This window comes from Hemitrygon akajei, chromosome 8 (genome assembly GCF_048418815.1).
Source record: "Hemitrygon akajei chromosome 8, sHemAka1.3, whole genome shotgun sequence".
Classification (NCBI taxonomy): Eukaryota; Metazoa; Chordata; class Chondrichthyes; order Myliobatiformes; family Dasyatidae; genus Hemitrygon; species Hemitrygon akajei.
The window spans coordinates 34560472-34583645 of NC_133131.1; the positions used below are offsets into that span (position 1 = coordinate 34560472).

The following is a 23174-nucleotide window of genomic DNA, read 5'->3' on the forward strand; positions in this document are numbered from 1 at the left end:
GTTTAGAATTTGATACTTTTCCTTAAACGTATTCAGGCATTTGGCCATCACACCCCTTTTGTTCATCACGTAGCAAGTGAAGAAATCTCCCCTATTTCTGTCCTAAGTGTTCTAGCCTTGGTCTGTATGCTCTGCTCAGCTCCACTGCCGCCAGGGGAGCCATCCTCTCTGCTTCCAATCTTTCTAGCCCTGTCAAAATTGATAAGATTCAATTAAATCCTTTCTCGTTCTTCTTAACACAGCCTTGCTCCCTTGTTCTGCAAGTATTTTCTGTAAAATATGGACTGAGGAACACCCCCACTGTCAATTTGACATTTCTGTATATAGAAACACCTAAATGCTTGTAGCAGTTAAATGAACAAGGATTGGCTCCAGTGAACATAACATAAACCAACCAGACGATGTCATTGATCAGAATTGTTTATTTTGTGTAAGAATTCACAACGCAGGAAGCCATTTGCAACCAAAGCATGAACATACTTTACAAGAAGGCAATGGTTGGGAGAGCAGACGGGAGACAGCACTGTCCCTCATTTCTGCAACGAACTGCAACACATAAACCAGCACAATCAGCTCTACAGCACAGTTACAAATCAGGGCAATCCTCACAGTGAGGGCAGAACTGACAACAATGACAGCCATCCACATCTTTACAATATCAAGCACTGCTGGTGAGGAGCAGTGGATTAAACAACAAGTCCAATGAGAGTTTCAGACACAGAAAGGAAACATTTCACATTTTTAAAAAATCCTGTATCATGCAGCATTAATTCAATGAATAAGAAGGACCTGGGGTAGTATGTCCACTTTATTGCACTGTAATAGAAATGCTTATACCCAGAGATTTATTTAAATGAGGCAACACTGATCTTTGACGCAGCCTCTGATCTCCTTTCTGTTTGCCCCAGCTAAAGTGTCCCCTTTGTTTGACCTGCGTGAGCAGTGTTTAACATGAGAGTTAGTTCATTTCCCCCTCCCCTCTCTTATAGACGATCTTCCCTATCTAGTGTGGTTGGCAAACTGGGAGAGGATACATGATGGACCTTTATAGTGAAGGACAGTGCTACCGGACCCCCTACTCTCTATATGAGAATGCACCTTGATTGAGAAATGATGAACAGCATTTTCGGAGCTGATGCTACCAGCTTGAAACATGCAATAAAGAGTGGAATGGAACTTTCCAAAGAGTTGTCAACTTTCAGTTCAGAGTTTTTGAATTAGCTTGCTGCACTTCAGCCCTTAGAATAAATACACGTCTGTACTGAAATCAGTTTGAAACTCTCTCATCCTTTATTATCAGTTATGTGCTTCATCATTAATATGAATCCCTCAACTTTAATTATCTCACCATTCCATCACTTAAGTGCTAAACTCCCATTAAGTTGTGTAATTTGAAGTATTGGTAATTCATTTTTTTCCTTGTGGAATAAAGTTTGAGTTATCAGGAGTAGACTGTAAATCCTAACATTTCCCTGAGAGCTGTATATAATTGACCCATTGGTGGGATCTTAATGTGTATATTGGAGAAATAATAGTTTCAAGTATGGTCTCAGTAAGTGGTAGTTCAGCAACATTCATTTGTCTTTCTACCAAGGAAACATCCTTCAAACTTTCTCTAAGTTTTCAAGGGTGTTTCATTTCATCTCTCATTTGGAAAGCAGCAAACTGAATTCTTGGACCTGGCTTGCCCTAACACCAGAAGTGAGAAGCTTCAGCTAAATTGTGGCAGAGTAGGACTGCAGAGCAGAAGTCATGCGATACTCCCCTTAGTGCCAGAACATCGCAGAATTTCCACAGAGAAGATCTCATTCACGTGATTTTTCTTTCTAGAGGCCAATTCTAATCCTGGCACATTCCAGAATAATATGGGGCATACTTCCTTAGAAGAAAGATGAAGGCTCTCGGTAATCTGTCTTGTGTCTCTAAACTGTTCAGCTAAATAAGAACTGCTTGCTTTACCTTGTGCAGTTTAGACAGAATTCTTTTTTTTATTGCAAGCAGGCATTTGCCAATGCTGTTGATTGCAATATGAGTATCAACAATGTACTCCAAGTTCATTTCTTTCTGCGTTCTGCTTCATCTACCTGTAATATAATCCAAACCGGATTCTGGCACTGCAACCCCTTTTTGGTAACCAGCAGCATGGAATTTTGTTCAATAGACCCTACAAAAGGGAGATATCTGTGAGTTATTCAAAGGGTTATTTGCTAAATAATTATTGAAATCTGAGAACTTTATCAATTTTTTGACCTATTTGTTAATTTGTCCAAGAGGAAGTTAAGTTTATTTTCTTCAAACACTTATCTTTATGTGGCTGGGTTTTGTGTTGGGTCTTTTATGGAGCCTTTTGGTTGGTGACTAAAACTGTAGAGTTTGTAAATGGCTGAAATATACAGAAAGTTTTGTCTGGCTATTCTAATTTTTATAGTTCTATTATGAGCTGAGCAAGGCTCCAAATCCTTGTAAATGATGTCTTAAGGGCAGCTTCCCTCCAGCAGCACTGTCCTTCCACCCATCAGTCTAGGGAAGTGTCCCACTCGCACTGTGGAGAACGATGACTGGAACACATCATCGTCATACATTTCTTTTTGTGCTAATAGCTGTCACTGTGTGGAACTTCCTGGCACTGCCCTTGCGGTCAGACAAAGGGGGTTGTACTTTTGCACCAAAATATTGAGCATTCATTTTAAAACGAGAAGGAAGACTTTTTAAGTAGGTAAACGAGTTTTGAAATTTGCACTCCTGGTCGGGGTGGGCAGACTCGAATCACATGCGGGATTCTCTGTTACATAAGGTGACTCACTGAAGCACCTCAATGATCGTTAATTAGCTTCAATCAAATTTTACATTTAAATGACAAAGATTGTGCAACTTGGAGAACAGCAAAACAGAATGAAAATTGGCAAAAACCAGTCATTAATATAATAATAATACTGATATTGAACACTTGGATATTAGCTCTGGGTTACCCTCATTGAAAGATGATCTAAAGCTCCCATCTCAGACCAGTGGGTAAATGGCACTGAAATAGATAGACCAGGGAAATCTTGCATTTTGTCCTTGGCCTGTCCTAAGTTGGTTATCTCTGAAGATTTGCTGCAGTGAGGAATGGGCTTTGCCTCTGAAACTGAGGTCTTAACAGTATTGGGTGAAGTGCTGTGGAAGGAGGCTGATGCTCAGCGTAACCACCAAGGTGGACGAGTCAGGTTGATCGGCCTGCTTCTGTGCTGCATGTTTTATGGAATCTCCGTGTAAAATGCTGGGATCACATTCATAAGAGTTGATTTGGTGTCAGGATCTATGCTTGCAGTCAAAAATCTTTAGGTGGTGGAGCTGGAACTTGCAGGTTACACTCAATTCTTGAGTCTCCCAAGAAGTCTGTAAATCCGATTCTTTCAGTTATTGAAAAATAAATTTCAGTTTAAAAAATATAACTTGAATGCTCCTAATTGAACTGCTTCCTCCCAAACCCCAACAAAGGCAGCTCTACACCATTATCTTCCCTCTCTAACTGGAGCCTATCTCTACCATTTCTGCGTACAGCCCCTAAACAAACCTCTCCCTTCAACGGTGGAATCCTACCATTCTTTTCCCACCCACAGTTACCTACAGCGGCTGAGGAAAGAACGTGCATCTTGACACTACATTGCCCACACTGGGATCCTAGCCCTTTCTCCACCGTCCATGGTGGAATGCCTTCCTCAGCAATCCTTTCATTATCTAATACTGCTGTTCTTTGTGGGATCCTAACCCTATTGCTCTCTCCAGTGGGCTCCGAATCCTCCCTCTCCCTCCCACGGTGAGGTCCTCTCCCCAACACACCTTCTCATAATGGAATCTTCCTCCCACACTGGGATCCTAAACCTAGCTCTCCCTCGTGCATTGGGAGATGTTGTTTACTTCACCTTCCCATATAACGTTCTGAAGCTTAGTGGGATCTTAGATTTATCTTTCCATTCCACTTTAACTTTGCCCTCCTTCCTACACTCAGTATCTACCCACACCGCTCTATCTCACAGTGATTTCAGAGCCTCACATTCCATTCAGAGTGACTTTGAGCCAGTTTCACCGTCCCCTCCCCCCACAATGGGCTCTTGACTCTATTGTAATGCCCCGCAGCAGGGCTCCAATCTAGCTGCTCAGCCCTTGCTTCTATTACACCTACCTTGACCTTTTGCTTGTCCTCCTTAATTACACACGGTGCTGCCCAAAGAAGGAGCAAGAGCTGAATCAAAACTACAACTGTTCCTGTTAAGCCCTTCCAGATCAGGCAGTGAATTGGAGCATGATCCTTTGTTTTATTTTCAGAAACGCGCTGCTTTCAATTGTCAGCTGTTAAAGAACGCACTGCTTGTTACACCATTACAAGCTGGGAGGTTTCACTGGGCTACAGTTAGTGAAGAAATGCGATTTACTGTTACACAGCTATGTTTGCAAGTCTTTTATATAACATCAGGAAACACAATGGTAGACTAAGAATAACAGAAAAGTCACAGAGGGAGGCCAGGGAAGAGATTTGTAAGGCAATAACTGGAGGGAGTAGTAAGAGAAAAGCAGAGGTGGAGGTTGGATTAACAAACGTGCGGGAGGAATGATGCGAACAGCAATCACCAAGGGTTCGATTGGCAAGACTGGCAGCTTTCCTACTAACTGATTTTATTTCAGCTTCTAACCTTGAACGTTTTGCTTCCCAAACCTGCCCTGTGACTGTTTTGTTTTTCCCTATACTTGTGCTTTTCATAGGAAGTGAGGGATTTAGGGCAGGTCCCAGACCAGCCCATTCAGTACTTCATGGTAACTTTGTTATTTAACAACAAAAAGAGCATACAGGCTGCAAATGTTGACAACACAGAGTTGCTTTTATCTTCAGATCTGACACAGGTGCTAATGAAAGAATGTTTAAGGGTTTCTCCAGTGATCTTTTTTTAACCAAATATCAGAATCAGTGATGTATTTAGAAATTGCAATGGGTGCAGATTGAAACTCCCAATTTCTGCAAAACATCCTCATCCAGACTTTTACTTTTCAAAATACAGAGTTTGGTCACCACATTTAATTTTGAGACAGATAAGCCAAAACCAAACTAATCACAGACACAAGACGAAACACTGCTTTTCATAGGCTAACGTGCAAACAATTTGTTAATCAGCGGGTGCAGCAGGTTCACAAGTCCAGGCTTTAATTTGTGCTATACATTGGTAGGTGGGTAGGGGGAGTAGTGATGGGCAGACGGGAGCTGGACTGAGCCTGGCTACAGCTTGTGCTGTCATAGGGGGCAGGGGTGCAAACTTTAGCTGAGCTGAGCCAGGCTTCCTGTCTGCTCCGTCACAGACCGGTGACTCGATTGTGTACATTCGAAAGCAGCTAAAATACCAAACACCAGATAATTGGCACAGAACATTGGCTTTAGATGTACAATAAAGTCTTCAAGCAACGCAGGGTTCTAGGCCATACAAAAGGCAATTTTGCTATTTAAAAAAAAATCATGACATTAATGAAAGAACGAACCAGATCTGCTTGGAGCATAATGGATGATGTGGGTGAAATGAAGGAAACCAGCACTAAGGGTTTAATCAGTCACCCTAGTTCACCTTCTGTCAGCGGTTTTCTTTGTGTGTTATTACCTTGTAGTCTTCACCAGCCACTGCTGTACATATTCCTCTAAGAGACAACCTGAATGGTTTCTAGAAGCATAATCATTGGCTATTTCAGTACTCAGTAAGACAGAAACTTAATGAGATATGAGGCAGTTTGTTAGATCCCACATCAATTAGACTCAAGACGCCATGTAGGTTTATCTAAAACCAGTGATCTGGTTTGAAGTTTCATTTGATTTCTTTTACACCATTTTGGACTCTTTTATATGCTTCACGCAATAGAATGATGATGCGTGGGAAATCTTCCCTTGGCACCATGGTGGGTTTTAGCTGGTCTGCAGAAATGAAAGGCCAACTTCACAAAAGAATGAAGTGCACAATATTACTGAGATGAAGAAAGGAAGGGATCCCAGACCTGAACTGCATCAGGATTCTGTTCCTAATCTCAGGTCACTCAATCCACTGCGGAAAGTGAAAGGATAAAAGCAGGACTGGCCTTGGTTTAGTTGTCCTAACAACCAGCCAGGAGCAGGTATGTGACTTCCAAAATGAAGCTTTGATCCCAGAACTTGTGCTATTATTTGTATCACTGAAGGATCTTGAGCTTTCTGCTGGCACTACCACAGCAAAGCTGGGTGATAAAATGGAAAGAGGGTACTTCTCAAATTACTTTTACAAGGGTTGCAGGGAAAAAAGGTTGAGAGGACCCACTCTGCTGTACCTCAAGACTGCTTTAACCTGCATGTAGCTAAAGAGACAAAGGCCTCTCACAATGAACTCCTCATCCTGTCTCCCTGTCCTCCCCCACCCTTCCCAATCATCATTTCTTAATCCTCCATCTCCTGAACAGTGAGCTCCCTACCTATCTTTCCAATGGGAGGATGAGGTAGTCTATCTCATTCTCCCACTGGAAAGCTCCAAACCCAATCTTTCTCCCAACTTCACACCATAATTCTCCTTTCTAATCTTTTGAAAGATCATCAACCTGAAATGTTAACCGTGTTACCTTCTGTACAGATGGCCCACTGAGTACTTGCAGCATACTCTGTTTTTAACCTCATTTTTATAGTGAGCTCATTTTCCTATTGTACAATAAGCTTGGTCTTGACCCTCAACACTCAGAATCTCAGGAAGTGCAGAATAAGAGACCATTGTATCCATTTCCTAATTTCAGTCTGCATCAACTGCGGGGAGTCAGCAATTAGTTTGATAAAGTGGGGGGGGGGGGGAGGGAACTTTTGAAAACACATTATAGCCTTAGAAAGCTTAAGATACTAGGTGGCAGAATTTAGTGCTGTATTCTGTTTAAAGGGATCTCAGGTGAGTGAGAGTAATCTCTTTATATCAACTTGGTAAAATAACAATTCACCAGATCTTTGGATTTGGAAAACCATGGCCTAATTAGACAGAAAGCAGCACTTTGTGCAAGGCAGGCTATGTCTGACTAACTTAATTGAATTTTTTGAGGAGGTATTGAATATGATTAATGAAGGTAGAGCTTAAGATGTTGTCTACATCGATTTTTAGGTAAGTATTTGACAAGGTCTTTCATGGGTGGATTATCCTGAAGATTAAGATGCATGGAATCCATGGTGAATTGACAGTTTGGATTCAGAATTGGTTTGACCATAGGAGACAGAGTAGAACTTGATGGGACTTATTCTAGCTGGAGGCCTGTGACTGCTGGTGCCCTGTAGGGATCTGTATTGGGACCTCTTTTGTCATATTTGTAAGTAACCTGGATGAAAACATATTGTAGTTGGGTGAGTTAATAAGTTATTAGATGATGCAAAGATTGGTAGTGTTGTAGATAGTGCAGAAGACTGGCAAAGGATACAGCAGGATATAGACCAGTTGCAGATATGGGTGGAGAAATGGCAGATGGAGTTTAACCTGATCAAATGTGAAGTGTTGCACTTTAGATCAAATGTAGGACAATACACTGTTAGTGGAAAGACCCTTTTTAAAGTATTGATGAGCAGAGGGATCTTGGGGTCCAATTCCATAGCTTTCTAAAAGTAGCTACACAGGCTGACAAAGAAGGCTTGCCTTTATTAGATGAGGAACTGAGTTCAAGAGTCAGGATAAGTTCAAAGGAAACGTGTGGGAACATTGCTTACAGAGATGGTGCTGCCAGGGTGGTGAAAGAGGCAAATGTGACGGAGGTGTTCAAGAGGTTTGCACATAGGCTGATTGTGCAGGAAGTGGAAGGATATGGACATAGAAGGGCATTTAGTTGGGTATTGATTACTAATTAATTAGACACTACATTGTGGGCCAAATTTGCTGCTTCTGTGCAGATTTTACTCAGAAAGACAGAAAGCACCAAGTACTGTAATAGACAGCAGGTCTTTCTGTAGATCTGTCTAATTTGGACTTGAGTAGTATATAAGAACACACAAAACATAGGAGCAGGCCACTTGGCCCCTCAAGCCTGCCCTGCCATTCAATATGCTCTATCCAGTCCCCAGCCCTGCTCCTGTGCCAGCAATTAACAATAACCCTCAATGCCTTGACCTTTCAAAATAATTATCTATCTCCACCTTCTTCTTGCAGAAACATCTGCATGATGCTAAGCTAGGGCACATCATCAGTGATGTTACATGGGGTCATCAGGTTAAATACTTCTGATGATCTAGCAGAATTCTTGATAAGACTTTGAAAGGAACTATTTAACAGAAGAAGGCAAAAGGAATCCTAAAGGAAGAAAGTTCAATTGCTAAGCAGATCTTGTGAAAAACTGTAAAAATGTGAAAAGAAATTAAAAAAAAAAGGCTGGAAACAGATTAACTCGTTTACTCAGTTAACACTTTCCTTAGCTTACTATTACCTTGTTTCCCTTTATTCCACTCTTCCTTTGGAAAACAGGTTGAAACTACAATGTGATAACGTCATTCAGAATGTTCCTTCCTTGACAATAACTAGTCTTCCAACCCCTTGGGTTGGTTTGTCCCAAACACTGGGAGGTTCGGGGGAATCTTGTAACCAATGTAATTTTGCAGGGAGTGAACCAGAAATGGTTTATTGAGATGACCTGGAGTGGGATTAAAATTTTCTAACTATGCGTTCACTGTATTGTGGACTTGCTCTAATGATTTCCATGTATTACCCAACAGCTTTTACTTCCAGTCAGCTCTGCTGTCGGAGAAAATACGCCTGATCTTCTGATGAGGACATGTGCTTGAATGTTACTGGCTCTACTGTCACTTAATTTGATTATCCTGCCTACATGTTTTCCAATCAGTCACCTTGGCCAAGCCATGGCATCACTTAAAGGCTGCTGGTCCTCACTTATTACTATACCAGACCAGGATTAAGTAAAGTGACTAATTACTCATATGATGGGATTTGGCCTTTATTGGCCAGGACAGTATATTTGGCCAGATGCCACTTTTTGGTTACATAAATTTCAATGATTTTAATTTACACAAGGCTCAGCAGTATCTCCACTTCTGCTGCGCTTCGCAGTCCTGGGAGTCCACAAAGGTCTTGGAGAGTTTTCACTCCCTCAAGGCCCTGAATCTCTCATGACATTAATCTTCCATAATTTGCAGGGGGCTAATCACAGCCGAGCTTAGAATTAAGAAAACTATTATGTAATTATTTCCCTGACTGATTCTTTGTAGCCTTGAAAGTTGGTGCATCAAGCAATGATTGACAGTATATTCCAGTGAAAACTGACTACTCCCACATCATCCCCATGCCCCAGGTGCCCTGTGTAACACACACCAGGCCTACTCAATTTTACTTATGATTGGCTTCAACGATGTAAAGGACAACCCTCCAAAATGCACAGCTCGTCCCTTTTCTGTATTCATTTAATATTCAGATACGAAGCGGAATAGGTCCTTTCAGCCCCTTGAGCTATGCCCAGGAACCTCTGAATTAATCCTGGCCTAATCCCAGGACAATTTACAATGATCAATTAACCTACCAACCGGTATGTCTTTGGACTGTGGGAGGAAATCCATGCGGTCATGGGAAAACGTACAAACTCCCTACTGGCGGCAGCAGCAGGAATTGAACCCGGGTTGCCTGTACTGTAAACTATTGTGCTAACCACTACGCTACCATGACTCCCCTATGATTGTCTAATCATTTCCTATTTTAAATCATATTTGTATTTCTAGAAGAGACCAGTCAGGGTAGAAGCCTCTACCCAGCACGAACCTAAATCACAAATAAATCTTGCAGGTTGTCTAGTAGTCCAACAGAAAGTAACAATGGCTAATGCCAAATCGTGAAGAGACCATTGGTGGCTGTTCTACACACTACCCCGAAAATTGTGGCTTGAGAGCTTAAGACCGAGTTAAAACAAAAGTCCAAGGCTAATTCACAGGAAAAATAAGCAGACAGAAAGCTTGAGTCAGGAAATAAAATATAATCTGCACTCTCTTTCTTATGCAGAGTAGAATTATTGAGCAGCAGCACTTCAGGTTGGGTGGTGGTGAAAGTGATTAGTTCTACTCTGTTGTTAATAGGGTACCTATTATATAGGGAGGATACAAAGCCTGTCAGTTCAGAACCATAGCTGCAGCATGTATTTTTAATGATGTCAGTCTTTGCCTGATACAGCAGCGTTCCAGGCTGCATATTGACTTCAGTCATTTTGCAACACCTCCTCTTCTGGCAAGAGTCCAGGCACTTCCTCTGATGAATGAATTGTCAGATTATGCAGGGCAGAACAATTACAGGTAATTTTCAGGACCTCTGAACTTTATAGCTGAATTCCAACTGATTTATATTTTGTCTTTGGCATAAAATATGTCCCAGTGAATTTCAGCGTGCTGACTTGTATTTCACTAGTCTTTGTGCGATACTACTATACGTGATGGGCCTTCATGATGTAAATGAACGTTGCTTCAGATCCTTTTCAGGCATTTAAACAGTACTGAGAAAACAGAATTAGACGTAGTGTTACTAGGTGTAGCACAGTCACTTACATTGAGCTGGAAGATTTTTTTTCAAGACTGTCCCTTCTTTTCAATAGGGCACGCAAAAATTATTAATTATTTTTGTTACAAAAGTTCAGTGATATACCGAAGTAGTCATAGGTCTGTATACCGAAGCAAACTGCATCTAGTGACTTTGAAGAACCTTGCTTTCAAAGCAAACTCAAACTGAAACCCTTCATTGACTTCTCCTCCCTATCACTGCCCTATAACCCCCCAAGAACCTTTTCCCACTATTCTGGCCTTTTGTTCTGGCCCCACTCTCTTCAACATCCATTGCTTTCAGTTCTCAGTAAGAATTTCTATTTTAATTTGCATCTCAATTTAAGACTAAGCGTTTATTCCTGTTATGATATCTCCTCTGTCACTGCCAACATTTTCCAAACAGGACTGAAAGTATATTCACTGCTAAATGCACACTTGAAACAAACTATCAGTACTCAAAGAGAATTGAATTAAAACAAAATAGCAAGTTATTGTGAGATAGTGCAGTGTTCAAATCTAATCTTATTTATTTAGTGATACAGCGAGGAGTAGGCCTTACTGGCCCTTCAAGCCATGTTGCTCCAGCAAATCCCCCCATTATCCCAAACCTAATCATTGGATAATTTATAATGACCAATTAATTAACCCTCTTTGGACTGTGGGAGCAAACCAGATGCATTCCATGGGGAGGATGTACGGAGAATTCTTGAACAGATGGCACTAGAATTGAACTTTGAACTCTGAACTCTGGAGTGCCCCAAGCTGTAACAGTGTCATGCTACCACAGCGCCATCTTTTGTTGTTAATTCTCTCCACTACCCATGAGAATCCACCCCACGGGTGATTATCCCCCAGCTTTAACATACTTGATCCTATTGTCTGCTTTAATAATTTTCCTGCACCCAGTTATGTTAAAGAGCTCTCTGACCATGTTTGTTTCTGAATTTTTATAGCTTAATCGCCATCCTAACTTTCTGCAAAGACAATACGAGGGGCGATTGATATATTCGTGGCCTAAGGTAGAAGGAGTCAATTTTCGAAAACCTAGCACATTTTTTCCCCTACATTTACACACTTAGTCCAGTGGTCGTGGAGCAAACGGATCCCTTCTTTGTAGAAATCGGCGTCTTGGACCTCCAGAAGTGGTCCTCAGCTTGGGGTGATTGATAAGTTTGTGGCCTAAGGTAGAAGGAGATGAGTTATTAAGTTTAAACTTTCTGTGTAATCACTCAGAGTTGAACTGCACGTGCATGTAACGAGAGCTGTATAACTCATCTCCTTCTACCTTAGGCCACAAACTTATCAATCATCCCTGCTGTGGACCACTTCCTGGAAAGAAGGGATCCGTATGCTCCACGACCGCTGGACTAAGTGTGTACATGTAGGAGGGGACTATGTTGAAAAATAAATGTGTGAAGTTTTCTAAAACTGACTCCCTCTACCTTGTGCCACAAACTTATCAATCACCCCTTGCAGGCTTATTCTGTATTTGTAATTTTTTTATTGAATTCCAGAATGGCTTAAAGTAGCCTTATATTGAGAGTCAATCTAATTCTAACTGGTACCTAATGGAGTCCTAGCCATCCATTTAATTTTGGCAACAGGAATAAAAATGGTGTACTTTAATCATGAATGGACTTCTTAATTTGCACTTGAGGGTCACAGCTGAAAGCTGATTCACTTTTTCTACCATCCCTGATAATATGATTTACGTGTAACAGGCTCAGTCAAAGACTCTGAAGGATTAGTCTGTGCTTGGATACTTTCACCAATAAACCCTATTTATTAAAAGGCAGATTTTTGTTGCAGATTCTATAGTCTCTGTCCCTAGGTACCAACCAATTCTGCAGACAGGATTTGAGTTTTGTTTGAGGGGCAGGATTCTTAGCATTGTTTTCTCCTTCACATCCCACTTGATAAGCTGTGAGGTTTACTTTCACAGTTAGTTTTGTGCTGTAAATATTGGGTTTAGAATTGAATAAATGAGGGGCAATGAGGAAGAGGAACTAAAATGACTAACATCAATTAACGGCCTGTAATTTTAGGCTTTCCACCTTAGTAGGTGGAAAGAAGGGGAGTGCACTCACTTCAAACCAATGACCAAGGCAAACCGAAGCACTCCAAATTCAAATTTGGTCTTGCGTCATGCGCATCTGTCAATGATTTCTGAATGGCAGCTGATCTAGAAAAAGACAATCAGCTTTAACAATCGTGCATTGGGACGATTCCAAGAGGCGGGTATCAGCCGGTGTTAGCATTTATGTCCAGAATTAGTGTTAGCAGGTAACATTTGATGAGAGAGAACAAACTAGAAAATTGGAATTGCAGAAGTGTTTTTAAATTGACACTGGATGCATATTTTGCAGTTAAACAGATAATAGCAAGAGAAAGACTCGGATTAATAAAATTGCCTTGGAGGTCTAAGACTTAAGGGAAGGAGTGTGAAACTTCAGCAAGGCAAGAGCCCTGATGCCAACATGGATGAATGAAGATGTGAAGAGGTTGGAGAATTAATTGGCATTTACATTTTCTGGATATTGTTAACTTAAAAGCAGCATGGGTTCTAAAAGTAGTGTAGGATGTCTCCTAGTCTGTTGTGCAGCCAAAATTGGCAGTGATTATTCTGCATCTGCTGTTTAATAACAATAAGTTACCTACATTAATCATGTATAAGGAAGCATCCAAGATTTGGTTAAGGGAAGAAAAAATAACCGTACTTTAAGAATACACAATGCAATCAATGAAATGGAATTGCACCCTGTTGATTCCAGTACCCAGTCCTCGATCCTCCACTTTACCAGCCCATAACTCCCAGCAGTATTGTGCTATTTCTTGGGCCAACAATTTAGGAAAATCTTCCAAATTTCTTGCCGATTCTCTAAGAGTACTGAGAAAGCAAGAGAAAAATGGGGCTGGATGAATCAGCATACTTCACAACTAACTGGTAATTTACACCTTGCATTTCAGAATGATCTCATCCATCAATACCATGCCTTGTTTTCTGTTAAAATCATATTACAACTTCATACATATTATAGAGAAGCCAAAGATAGAATATGATAGAACTCAAAAATTGAGATTAATGGACTACACTGGTTTTGAATCAAAATAATGACCACTTAGGAATCTATCTAGAAATATCCAAGTATTTAAGGAACTACATACAAGACAACACAGTGGGGTAGCGAGTAGTGCCCCAACTCATGGCTACAGTGACCCGAGTTAATTCCTGACATCTGGTGCTGACTGTATGGAGTTTGCACGTTCTCCCTTTGACTTTGTCGGTTTTTCCCAGAAGTTCTCCTTTCCATCCATGTCCTCGAATGTTAATTGGCCACTGTAAATTGCCTGAGTAATCTGGAGGGGAATTGATGCAAATGTTGGGGAATAAAATTAGATTAGTGTAAAAATGTTGCTTCATGACCGGAACGAACTAGATGGACTGAAGGACCTGCTTCTGTGGTGTGTATGACTTTAAGAAGAAATGGAAATTAATTACACCCAACATCAGAATACTTTAGAAGGATAAAGGAGGACACACCAGCATATAAACTGGGTGGTAAATTAGGCTTCAATTAGTAAACAATGAAATCCAACTCAATATTTTAGTTTCCTGAGAACATCTCAAGTAAGAACCATTATTTAAATGTGAAGACAACAGGTGAAAATATGTAGATTCAGTTTAAGTTAATGGTGAAAAGCTAGAATCTGAAGGTAAAGAAACCATAGGTATGATTAATAGTGTGGCTTAATGTTTGTGATTAGAAAAGTGTACACATTTGTAGGAAATGTGGGATAAATAATTATGAAGCTCTAATATTTGTACTATACTCCAGGTTTCTGTCAATGCCAGGCTACTCACACTGGTGGGTTCAAGTCAGCAGTTTCTAAAGATTAGATTCAGAACAGCCTTGAGTAATACCTGTGTATCAACAACCGACATTAAAATACCTGAAGGGAACAAGAACAATTTCAATTATAGTTGTGCAGATGAGGAATCTCGGTCCATACTATGCAATGTCATGAATTTATTCTCTGTATGACTAACGTAGTCTGTACTTAAACACTACAGATAACACTTTTGTTTGAAGGAGTCTACGGTGCATTTGTCAGCCAGAATATTTCTAAATGTTTCTAAGCTTCAGAAATTAAACATGAGGCAACTTAAGTTACACGGTTGAGGTGTGACCTTTCAATTTGTCTACCATGTATAGCAAGGGAATTTTTGTTCAATATTTGTAGTCTCTCTTATGATTAGTCTGCTCCTGTTTCAGATGGTGTCCTGGTTTGTATTGATTTTGATCTATTTATAGCTACTTATATTTCCCAGTGAACCAGTTGGTTAAAATGGTACATATCCAAGCTATAAAGGCACAGAAAACAGCCATGTTAAAAGATCAATCTAAGCTGAGTTGGCAATTCAACAGTTGGTGAAGGAGACATTACTGCCAACTTTACCACCGCCAGGTAGATCAGCTATGCTCTAATTAAACTAGATTACGTGTGTGTTCACTACACTGAAGTCACAGTGAAAACAGCATCACTAACACAGGTCTGCCCCTCAACATACTTGGGTGATAACTGAACTCCAAGGGAAAGTACATACAAGTAAATTATATGGAGAACAAAAAGTAAAATTGGATAATTTAATACTAAAAACAAAGGGTGAAACTTTATTTCTTTAGTGATGGGAGAACATGGCAAACAGATGAATGCTATTGAGTATAAAGTGAATGTTACAGAAGTGGACACCTAAAATGGAAAATTATAAAAAAAACCTTGAAAGCACATGTTAGCAATCTGGACTAATAGTGTTTTGATCAACAGCATTATGACAGTGCCCTGCGTTGGAAGCTTTTTTGCATCGCCACCGCTGGAAAAGACAAAAAGATGGAATTTTAAAAATCCAGTTATATTTTGTTAATACATAAATTGCATAAATAAAATGTATTTCTTACTAAGACTGGAAGAAACTTGGCAACAGAACTTTCTGCACCATATGCAGACTGACATCACCTCAACAACCCAAAGGAGCTGCCAAACCAGCGTGCAGCTTGATGGAAAATACAAGTCTTGACCAACTGCTCTTTAAAGCCCTTTGTTACTTAATTACACAGGGCTACACATCAGTGGTGCTGGCGAGGACTTGTATGTATTACTGGTGAAAATAGCAGGAGTGGAAAAAAAGACATTGGTAAACTAGCCAGAACAAAAACTTCATGTCATGTGAGATTAAAATAAATCAGAATTCAAAAGCAGAAGAACTTATTTTAGACAAGATAGAAAATTCCCAGCACAAACCCTTGAACAGATGCTAAATGAGAGCGTCACTTGTTTAGGACGTATGATATGAAGGAAGTTGCTCCTCTTGAAGTATTTTTTATAATATTAGAGATTGATGTGAAGGCCACACTCTCTAAAGGTTTTTGATTCCACTCTGAGGCTGGAAGAATTTATTTTTGACTGGTAAAACAGTTGATGGTTCACCTGCCTAGTTCCTGATTTTTTTTTTGTTAGTTTTGTTTGTCTGGAATAAATTTTAAAAATGATGACATTTGAGTAGTTCCAACCTCATGTCATTTTTTTAAAAAAGATAAAGAGCTGAATCCTTTAAAGATACTCTTCAGATCTTGTCAGCCTTTTCTCTAACATTGCGGGGAGCGATAGCACCACTTGAGAGAATCTTCATCAGCAAGTCTTCTTCACATGAAGAAATGACAGCGAATAAAAAAATACTGTTATTAGTAAAGGAGTAAGGCTGAGATCAAAAGAGAGACTTCAAAGACTGTCTGGCAGTTCCTCACCCACAGTAGCAAACATCGAGTCTTATATTTAAAGCAGAACTTTCTCAGACCATATCATTTTGCCATCTATGGTAGCGTTATTGTGAAGAAATTGAATTTCCACAGAACACATGCTGTTGGGATAATGGCTGTCAGCCTGGTCCAGTGGGTACCATTGTGCTGATGCGATGTCGATCACTGCATTCTTCCAACCTTGACAAGATTTGAAAGCTTGTACAGATTAATTGAGTTTTTTAAAAAAGATATTGCCGTTTTGTGATCAGTATCCTACAAAATGTTGACTCCAGCCGTCGTGTCTGTTGGTGTTTTCTGGGCTTTCTTTGGCTTTGGCAATCAAATGGGTTAAGATCAATCCCTTTAAAAGTGAAGAGTTTTTTTTTTCCCAGGGCCAAATTTTCATGTGTTTATGGCAAACAGCGCATCATTGGAAAAAAAAGAAAAAAAAAATGTTACCATACCTTAACAGCCAGAAAGAGCAGGACCAGTAAAGGAAGTAATGCTAGATAGTCATGCAGGGAAACCTTTCTCAGTGTTACCGAGTGAAAGTCACTTCATCTCACAAAGTGGCTGAAATGCCCACATCACATTGGTCGATTCTTTCCTATTTTGTGTTTTTCAAAATCCAAATATTCCCCCAACTGTGGAGGCGATGACGACCCCCAGCACCACACAGCATATAATGATCATAATCTTCTTCTGTAGCCCCCAAATCCAAGCAGCATGACAGGAAGAAGAGGAGAAAGTGTTAGTTCAGGGATTTTATTTACAGTTAAATAACCTGAGGTCTTTACAGAATGGAAGACGAACAGTTCCAACACAGATTATATCCTTCCCTTTACATTAGCAATTTTCCTTTATTGATATCTACTTCTCTTTATGTTACAATCCCCTTATTTTAAAATAACCTTAAAATTTTAGACTCACCTTAAAATACAAAACGCTCATATCACAAACCTCTCTCATACCACACAGCGCTTGATATAAATATCACACCACACATTCCACCATCACACTCCAAGTACATCGGATGAAAAGCCATTCTCACATTAGCCAACTGCTCATATTAAGTGCAAACATAAGAAAAAAACATTTTCACTTCATATTTAATTCCCCTCATAAACGAGATCCTGAAGTTAAAAACCCACTCGTGGCACTTTTCATAGTCAAGTAATGGAAGCAGCTGGGAAGGCAAGATTCTTTTTGTTTTCTTATTTTCTGATTTTAGCCCTAATGTCAAATATTTACAAATTGTATTTACTTTAGTTAATAAGTTTCTGACTGGAGTCTTAGCCAGCTAGTAATGCATTGACTAGTCAGCTTGTTGTTGTCAATTTTGTATACACTGTAATTGAAAAACGTGTTAAAAGGAATTGGTTTTGTGAAATAAGGATGGGGTTCATAACCCAATTTGTTTCAATTCTGAATTAATAATAAGGTTTCATGAGATAATTCCTGATGGGGTGTGAGTGAAAGAATGCAAGTTTGTATGCCTGGATGTAAAGTGCATGTCTGCATGTAGGAATGTTAATCAGCTTCTACCTGATTCAGGCACTGTACAGCATTGTAACACACAATAGATTCATCATTATGATTGCCTGTTCCATCTGTGAAGATTTGGACTATAAGAGCGGCCCGATCTTCCTCCTATTCCACGATATCATAGAATCATCAGCTTCTCCAACATCTGTCAGAGAAACTCGGTAGTTTCCCACTGAGCAAGTCACTCTTCACCTCACCCAAAACTTGTGAATGAGCTATACAATTTTTAGTTATTTTGCACTTTACAGAGCAGTCACACATGCAAAAGAAATGGATAAATAGAAAGTGAGAAATGTAAGGAAGGCGTAGAAAATAGCAATTTATAGGTCTTCTAGAAAGAAACTGTACAATCCACAACTGTAATTTCACAGCTATATAATACTCTCTGGTAAAGCATTCATTAACAGTAATGGGGAAAGGAAAGAGGATCCATGCTGTAACACAATGTTTTTTTTTCCCATGGCAATAGTTTTTTTTAACCTTTGGGGAGAAATTATTATGCTTTTATTACATCGTGAACACATTTATGCTTTTCCTTGGAGGGCACTATTGTTTTGGCAGCCTCACTTTCTCTGTTATTTACTAGCACTCCAGAAGATGGTGTCACACTTGGTAACTTCTTTGAGATCAATGATTTATTGCATTTTTTCCATCTTACACTCGTCACTAATTAATTAAAATCAATTCTGTACACAACAGTGTATATCAATATATATAGTTCCAATTAGAAATGTTGACAGTTGTTCATGTTCGCCTTAGTATGATGGAACTGTAAACTGTAATGTACAATTTCATTTTTGTTGTGAAATTAACTCTCTGAGCATCTGTGATGATTCAGTGAATTAATATATATGACCCTCTGCAATATTTAGCCACATACACAAACCAAAGAAAGGCAGCACAATTAGTCTCAGGGGAGAAAGTCTAATTGCGACCCAGTGACTTTTATTGGAGACCATACATTTAGTCATGAATCAGGGATGTGGTACCAGACACTTACTTCTGCATACATAAATGCAAATTGCCACACATGCAGAAGTCAATGCATGATATTGGAAGGTGGTTACCCTTCACTATATTGCAGTCCCTTTGGCGAGGGTTTATAACCCAGTGGCAAAATAGCAGATGGTGGCATCCGTCGGCCTCGAGAGACCATGGATCTGCGCCTGGAGTTTCCAGGGCGCAGGCCTGGGCAGGGTTGTATGGGAGACCGGCAGTTGCCCTTCCCCTCTCTCCGCCACCAATGTTGTCCAAGGGAAGGGCACTCGGACCCATGCAGCTTGGCACCGGTGACGTTGCAGAGCAATGTGTTGTTAAGTGCCTTGCTCAAGGACACAAACACGCTGCCTCAGCTGAGGCTCGAACCAGTGACCTTCAGGTTACTAGTCTGATGCCTTGCCCACTAGGCCACGCACCAACACATGCAGATTGCTTAGTCAGCATTATAACTACAGCCAGACTTACTCTCATAGCTGTTCCTACACCACCAATATAAATATTGGAGTTCAATGGAAAGCAGGTGCATTTTGTGTTGAAGAGTTATTGATCTGAAACATGAGGACTTATTCTCTCTCCACAAATGTTATCTGTACCTCCAGCAATCGCTGGTTTTACTTTTGGATTGGTTAGCAGATTGAATATCAAAATTCCAAAGAATAATGGTGGGTGTTAAGGCTAGTACACTGAGCAGTTAACTAATAGCTGAACTGTGCAGAAAGGAGAAGAGATTCACTTTTGGAGAGAGTTAGAGGATACACACTCTTTTAATGGAGTGGGGGATGTAGAGCTACAGGTGGTCAGATGTACAAATATTAAAATCTGGAAGGTCCAAGTGAAAAACCTGTCAAAAAAACAGTTTAACAACTGAAGGTGATGTTAAATCAAGCCACAGGTCAAACTGCATTCAGGATATAATTCCCCAGTTTAGTCTGCACAGTTATGATAACAACTTAGTGGATGGTGCAAAAAAAATGCAGGAAGTGAGACTAGAGAAAGTTTTATTTTTCATTAGACTCTGGGAGAACTGACAGATGAATTTTGATTATTTAGTCAACGATTATATAAATGAGTATTATTATATTCATTGATAAGTATATTGGTGATTGATACAAAGATTGGAGGTGTAGTGGACAGTGAGGAAGGTTTTCAAAGCTTGAAGAGGGATTTGGACGAGTTGGAGGAATGGGCTGAAAAATGGCAGATGGAGTTTAATGCAGACAAGTGTGTGAGGTATTGCACTTTGGAAGGTCAAACCAAGGTAGAACATACAAGGTAAATGGTAGGACACTGAGGAGTGCAGTAGAACAGAGGGATCTGGGAGTACAGATACATAATTCCCGAAAAGTGGCGTCACAAGTAGATAGGGTTGTAAAGAGAGCTTTTGGTACATTGGCCTTTATAAATCAAAGTATTGAGTATAAGAGTTGGAATGTAATGGTGAGGTTGTATAAGCCATTGGTGAGACCGAATTTGGAGTATTGTGTGCAGTTTTGGTCACCTAATTACAGGAAGGATATTAATAAGGTTGAAAGAGTGCAGAGAAGGTTTACAAGGATGTTGCTGGGACTTGAGAAACTGAGTTACAGAGAAAGGTTGAATAGGTTAGGACTTTATTCCCTGGAGCATAGCAGAATGAGGGGTGATTTGATAGAGGTGTATAAAATTATGATGGGTATAGATAGAATGAATGCAAGCAGGCTTTTTCCACTGAGGCCAGGGGAGGAAAAAACCAGAGATCATGGGTGAAGGGGGAAAAGTTTAAAGGGAACATGGGGGGGGGGTTCTTTACGTAGAGAGTGGTGGGAGTGTGGAATAAGCTGCTAGATGAAGTGGTGAATGCAGGCTCACTTTTGACATTTAAGAAAAAGTTGGACAGGTATATGGATGAGAGGGGTATGGGGGGATATGGCCCAGGTGCAGGTCAGTGGGACTAGGCAGAAAAATGGTTCGGCACAGCCAAGAAGGGCCAAAAGGCCTGTATCTGTGCTGTAATATTCTATGGTTCTAGTAAATGCACCATAGGATAACTATCCAAAATAAGCAAAAGGTAGAATACTTCTTAATATAAAGATAGGTGGATTTACATTTTTTAATTCTTTAATTTTTCTCTGTTCCTGTTTGCAACTTCAGATATTCTAGTAACTATTCTCATTCCTGCATCTGTACCTGAATATGTTCTTGCTCCTGTATATTTTCCTCTTCCTGTATCTGACTGTTTAATTATTTCAGAGCATCACATTTTTTTCCTGCACTTTAATCTTATTTTTTACTGGATTTGCTGCCTTAATGACCTGAATTTTCCTGAGAAGATGGTTGGAATTTCCAATTATATCAATCAGGAAATTTAGGATACTCAACAAACGTTGAGTATTGGAAAAAATGCCAGTGGGCTCAGTGGTGTCTGTACAGCTTCTTTAAAGGGCATCTTCCTGGCGACGATTTGCTTTGATCTCTGCGTCAGATAATATCCGTCTGATAGAGCCTCTATTTCTAGAGGGCCATGAATTGGTATATGTGGCATATTTGGAGATGTTTGCAATGGAGGATGTTAATCAATAGTAGGCCATACCTTCCAGGGGATGGAATGCTGCCCTTCCTCAGATATGGTAGCTATGAGGTTATATTTTGTTTATCCTTCACTGTCAACATCCTGTTTAGTTCTATCCTGTTCTAAGAAGGAGAGGCCCTTCACAGTGACAGGGTCTCACGTGATGCAATAGCTGAAAGAAAAATCTGACAACAAAATAGAAGCTTTATCAGGCTGTCAAGAACTCTGACTGCTTCCAAATGTCTCTGATATTCAGGAGCATCCAAACAATTTAATAATCAATGAAACAACGACATATTGTAAAAATAAACTCTTAAAAATAAATTACTTGAAACTCTTTAAAAATAATTAAAATATTAAAGCAAACTTAACTCATCCAAATTAACATGATTATATTGCCTGTCCTTTACACAGAAGTTCCTCTCTACTTTGGTGAAAAGATTAGCTGTTACTGATGCAAGTTAAGCAGAAAGATTCTCCAGCACAAGTGCTTTTGACTTTGCAAATTCATGGATCGTCATTCAATTCCATAAGGAATGGCCAGGAAACCAAAGGCAGAACCTGTCTAGCAAGTTGGAGACTTTCACAATTGTGTGGGAATTCAATTCCCAAACATCTCAACACTTGGATGTCAGTAGTTTAGGATAAGAAATCTCAGCTAAAGTGACCTCAGAAGGTTGAACTGATAAATAAATCAGCCTATAGGGCACATCGAAAGTACCATTTATATGGACTTTCAGAAGCGATTCAGAATTAGTCATCAGCTAATAGAGGAGCTTGTGGACAATCAGCAGCTTGATATTGACTGGGTGGCAGCAAACAGATGTCAGAGTTAAGGGCACATGTTCAAATTGGCAAACTAGCACTGAGGTTGCAACAATTCAATGTACTTGGATGACAGAGCAGAAAACCAGATATTGAATTTGCCTGCCACAAAGACATGCAAAATTGAAAGCATTATGGAAGAGAATATTCAATTACAAAGAATTAGTGGTTTAAGCAAAACAGGACTGACAGGACTAGGACAGAAATACTGGAGATCCAAAGAGGATTGGATAAATCATTCAAACATCCTGCACAGGTACAGAAAATAACCAAGCAAATGGAATATTGAGTTTAATATCTATAGAAGTAAAATAAAAAGAGGATGAAAAACTCTTCTAATAAATAGACACATCATGGTTATACTGTGCTCTAGGCACTCTGGGAGCTGTCTGCTCACAAGACATTGGGAAGGATATTTTGGCCTTGGAAAACAGAAAGCAAATTCATCACAAAATAACCAAATTCAGAAGCACAAACTGAATCCCATGGATTAAATTACAAAGAGAAATGATGCAAACAAAGGTCGTATTTTGTGTCATTTCATAGGTTAAAGGGTTATCTGATGCAAGTTTTCAAGATATTAAACAGAACATATACTAAGTAAAGAAAAATATTCCCACTGATTTTGACATTTAGAGTGAAATAGGACAGTTTAAAAATTGAATACTGTACAGGAATGAGCCCAGTGTACATATGCACACATAAATATTGGTAGAAGTTTGAATTATTATATTTAATTTTATTAACCAACTGGAATAAGGATTCTTTTTACTAGATAGGCCCTTGGCATTGAGGATGACTTGTTTTACCCTCGTTCTGAGGTGGATGATGAGGCATTGACAGACTCTATCACAAATTGAGGAGCTGGCTATTAGGGTGAGTGAGTAGGTAGCTTATGAGTTCGTTCTGATGATTGTGCTGTGCT

At 39.8% G+C, this 23174-nt stretch overlaps 1 protein-coding gene across 1 annotated transcript in view; it reads right to left on the reverse strand.

Annotated features, from left to right (window-relative positions):
* Positions 1 to 404: 404 nt before the first annotated feature.
* LOC140731786 (syntaxin-1A) overlaps positions 405 to 23174 on the reverse strand; it is a 301889-nt gene continuing 279119 nt past the window's right edge. Inside the window, exon 10 of the mRNA XM_073053580.1 lies at positions 405 to 17034. Coding sequence (XP_072909681.1) covers positions 16954 to 17034 — 81 coding nt within the window. The 3' untranslated portion in view covers positions 405 to 16953. The remainder of the gene's footprint in view (positions 17035 to 23174) is intronic.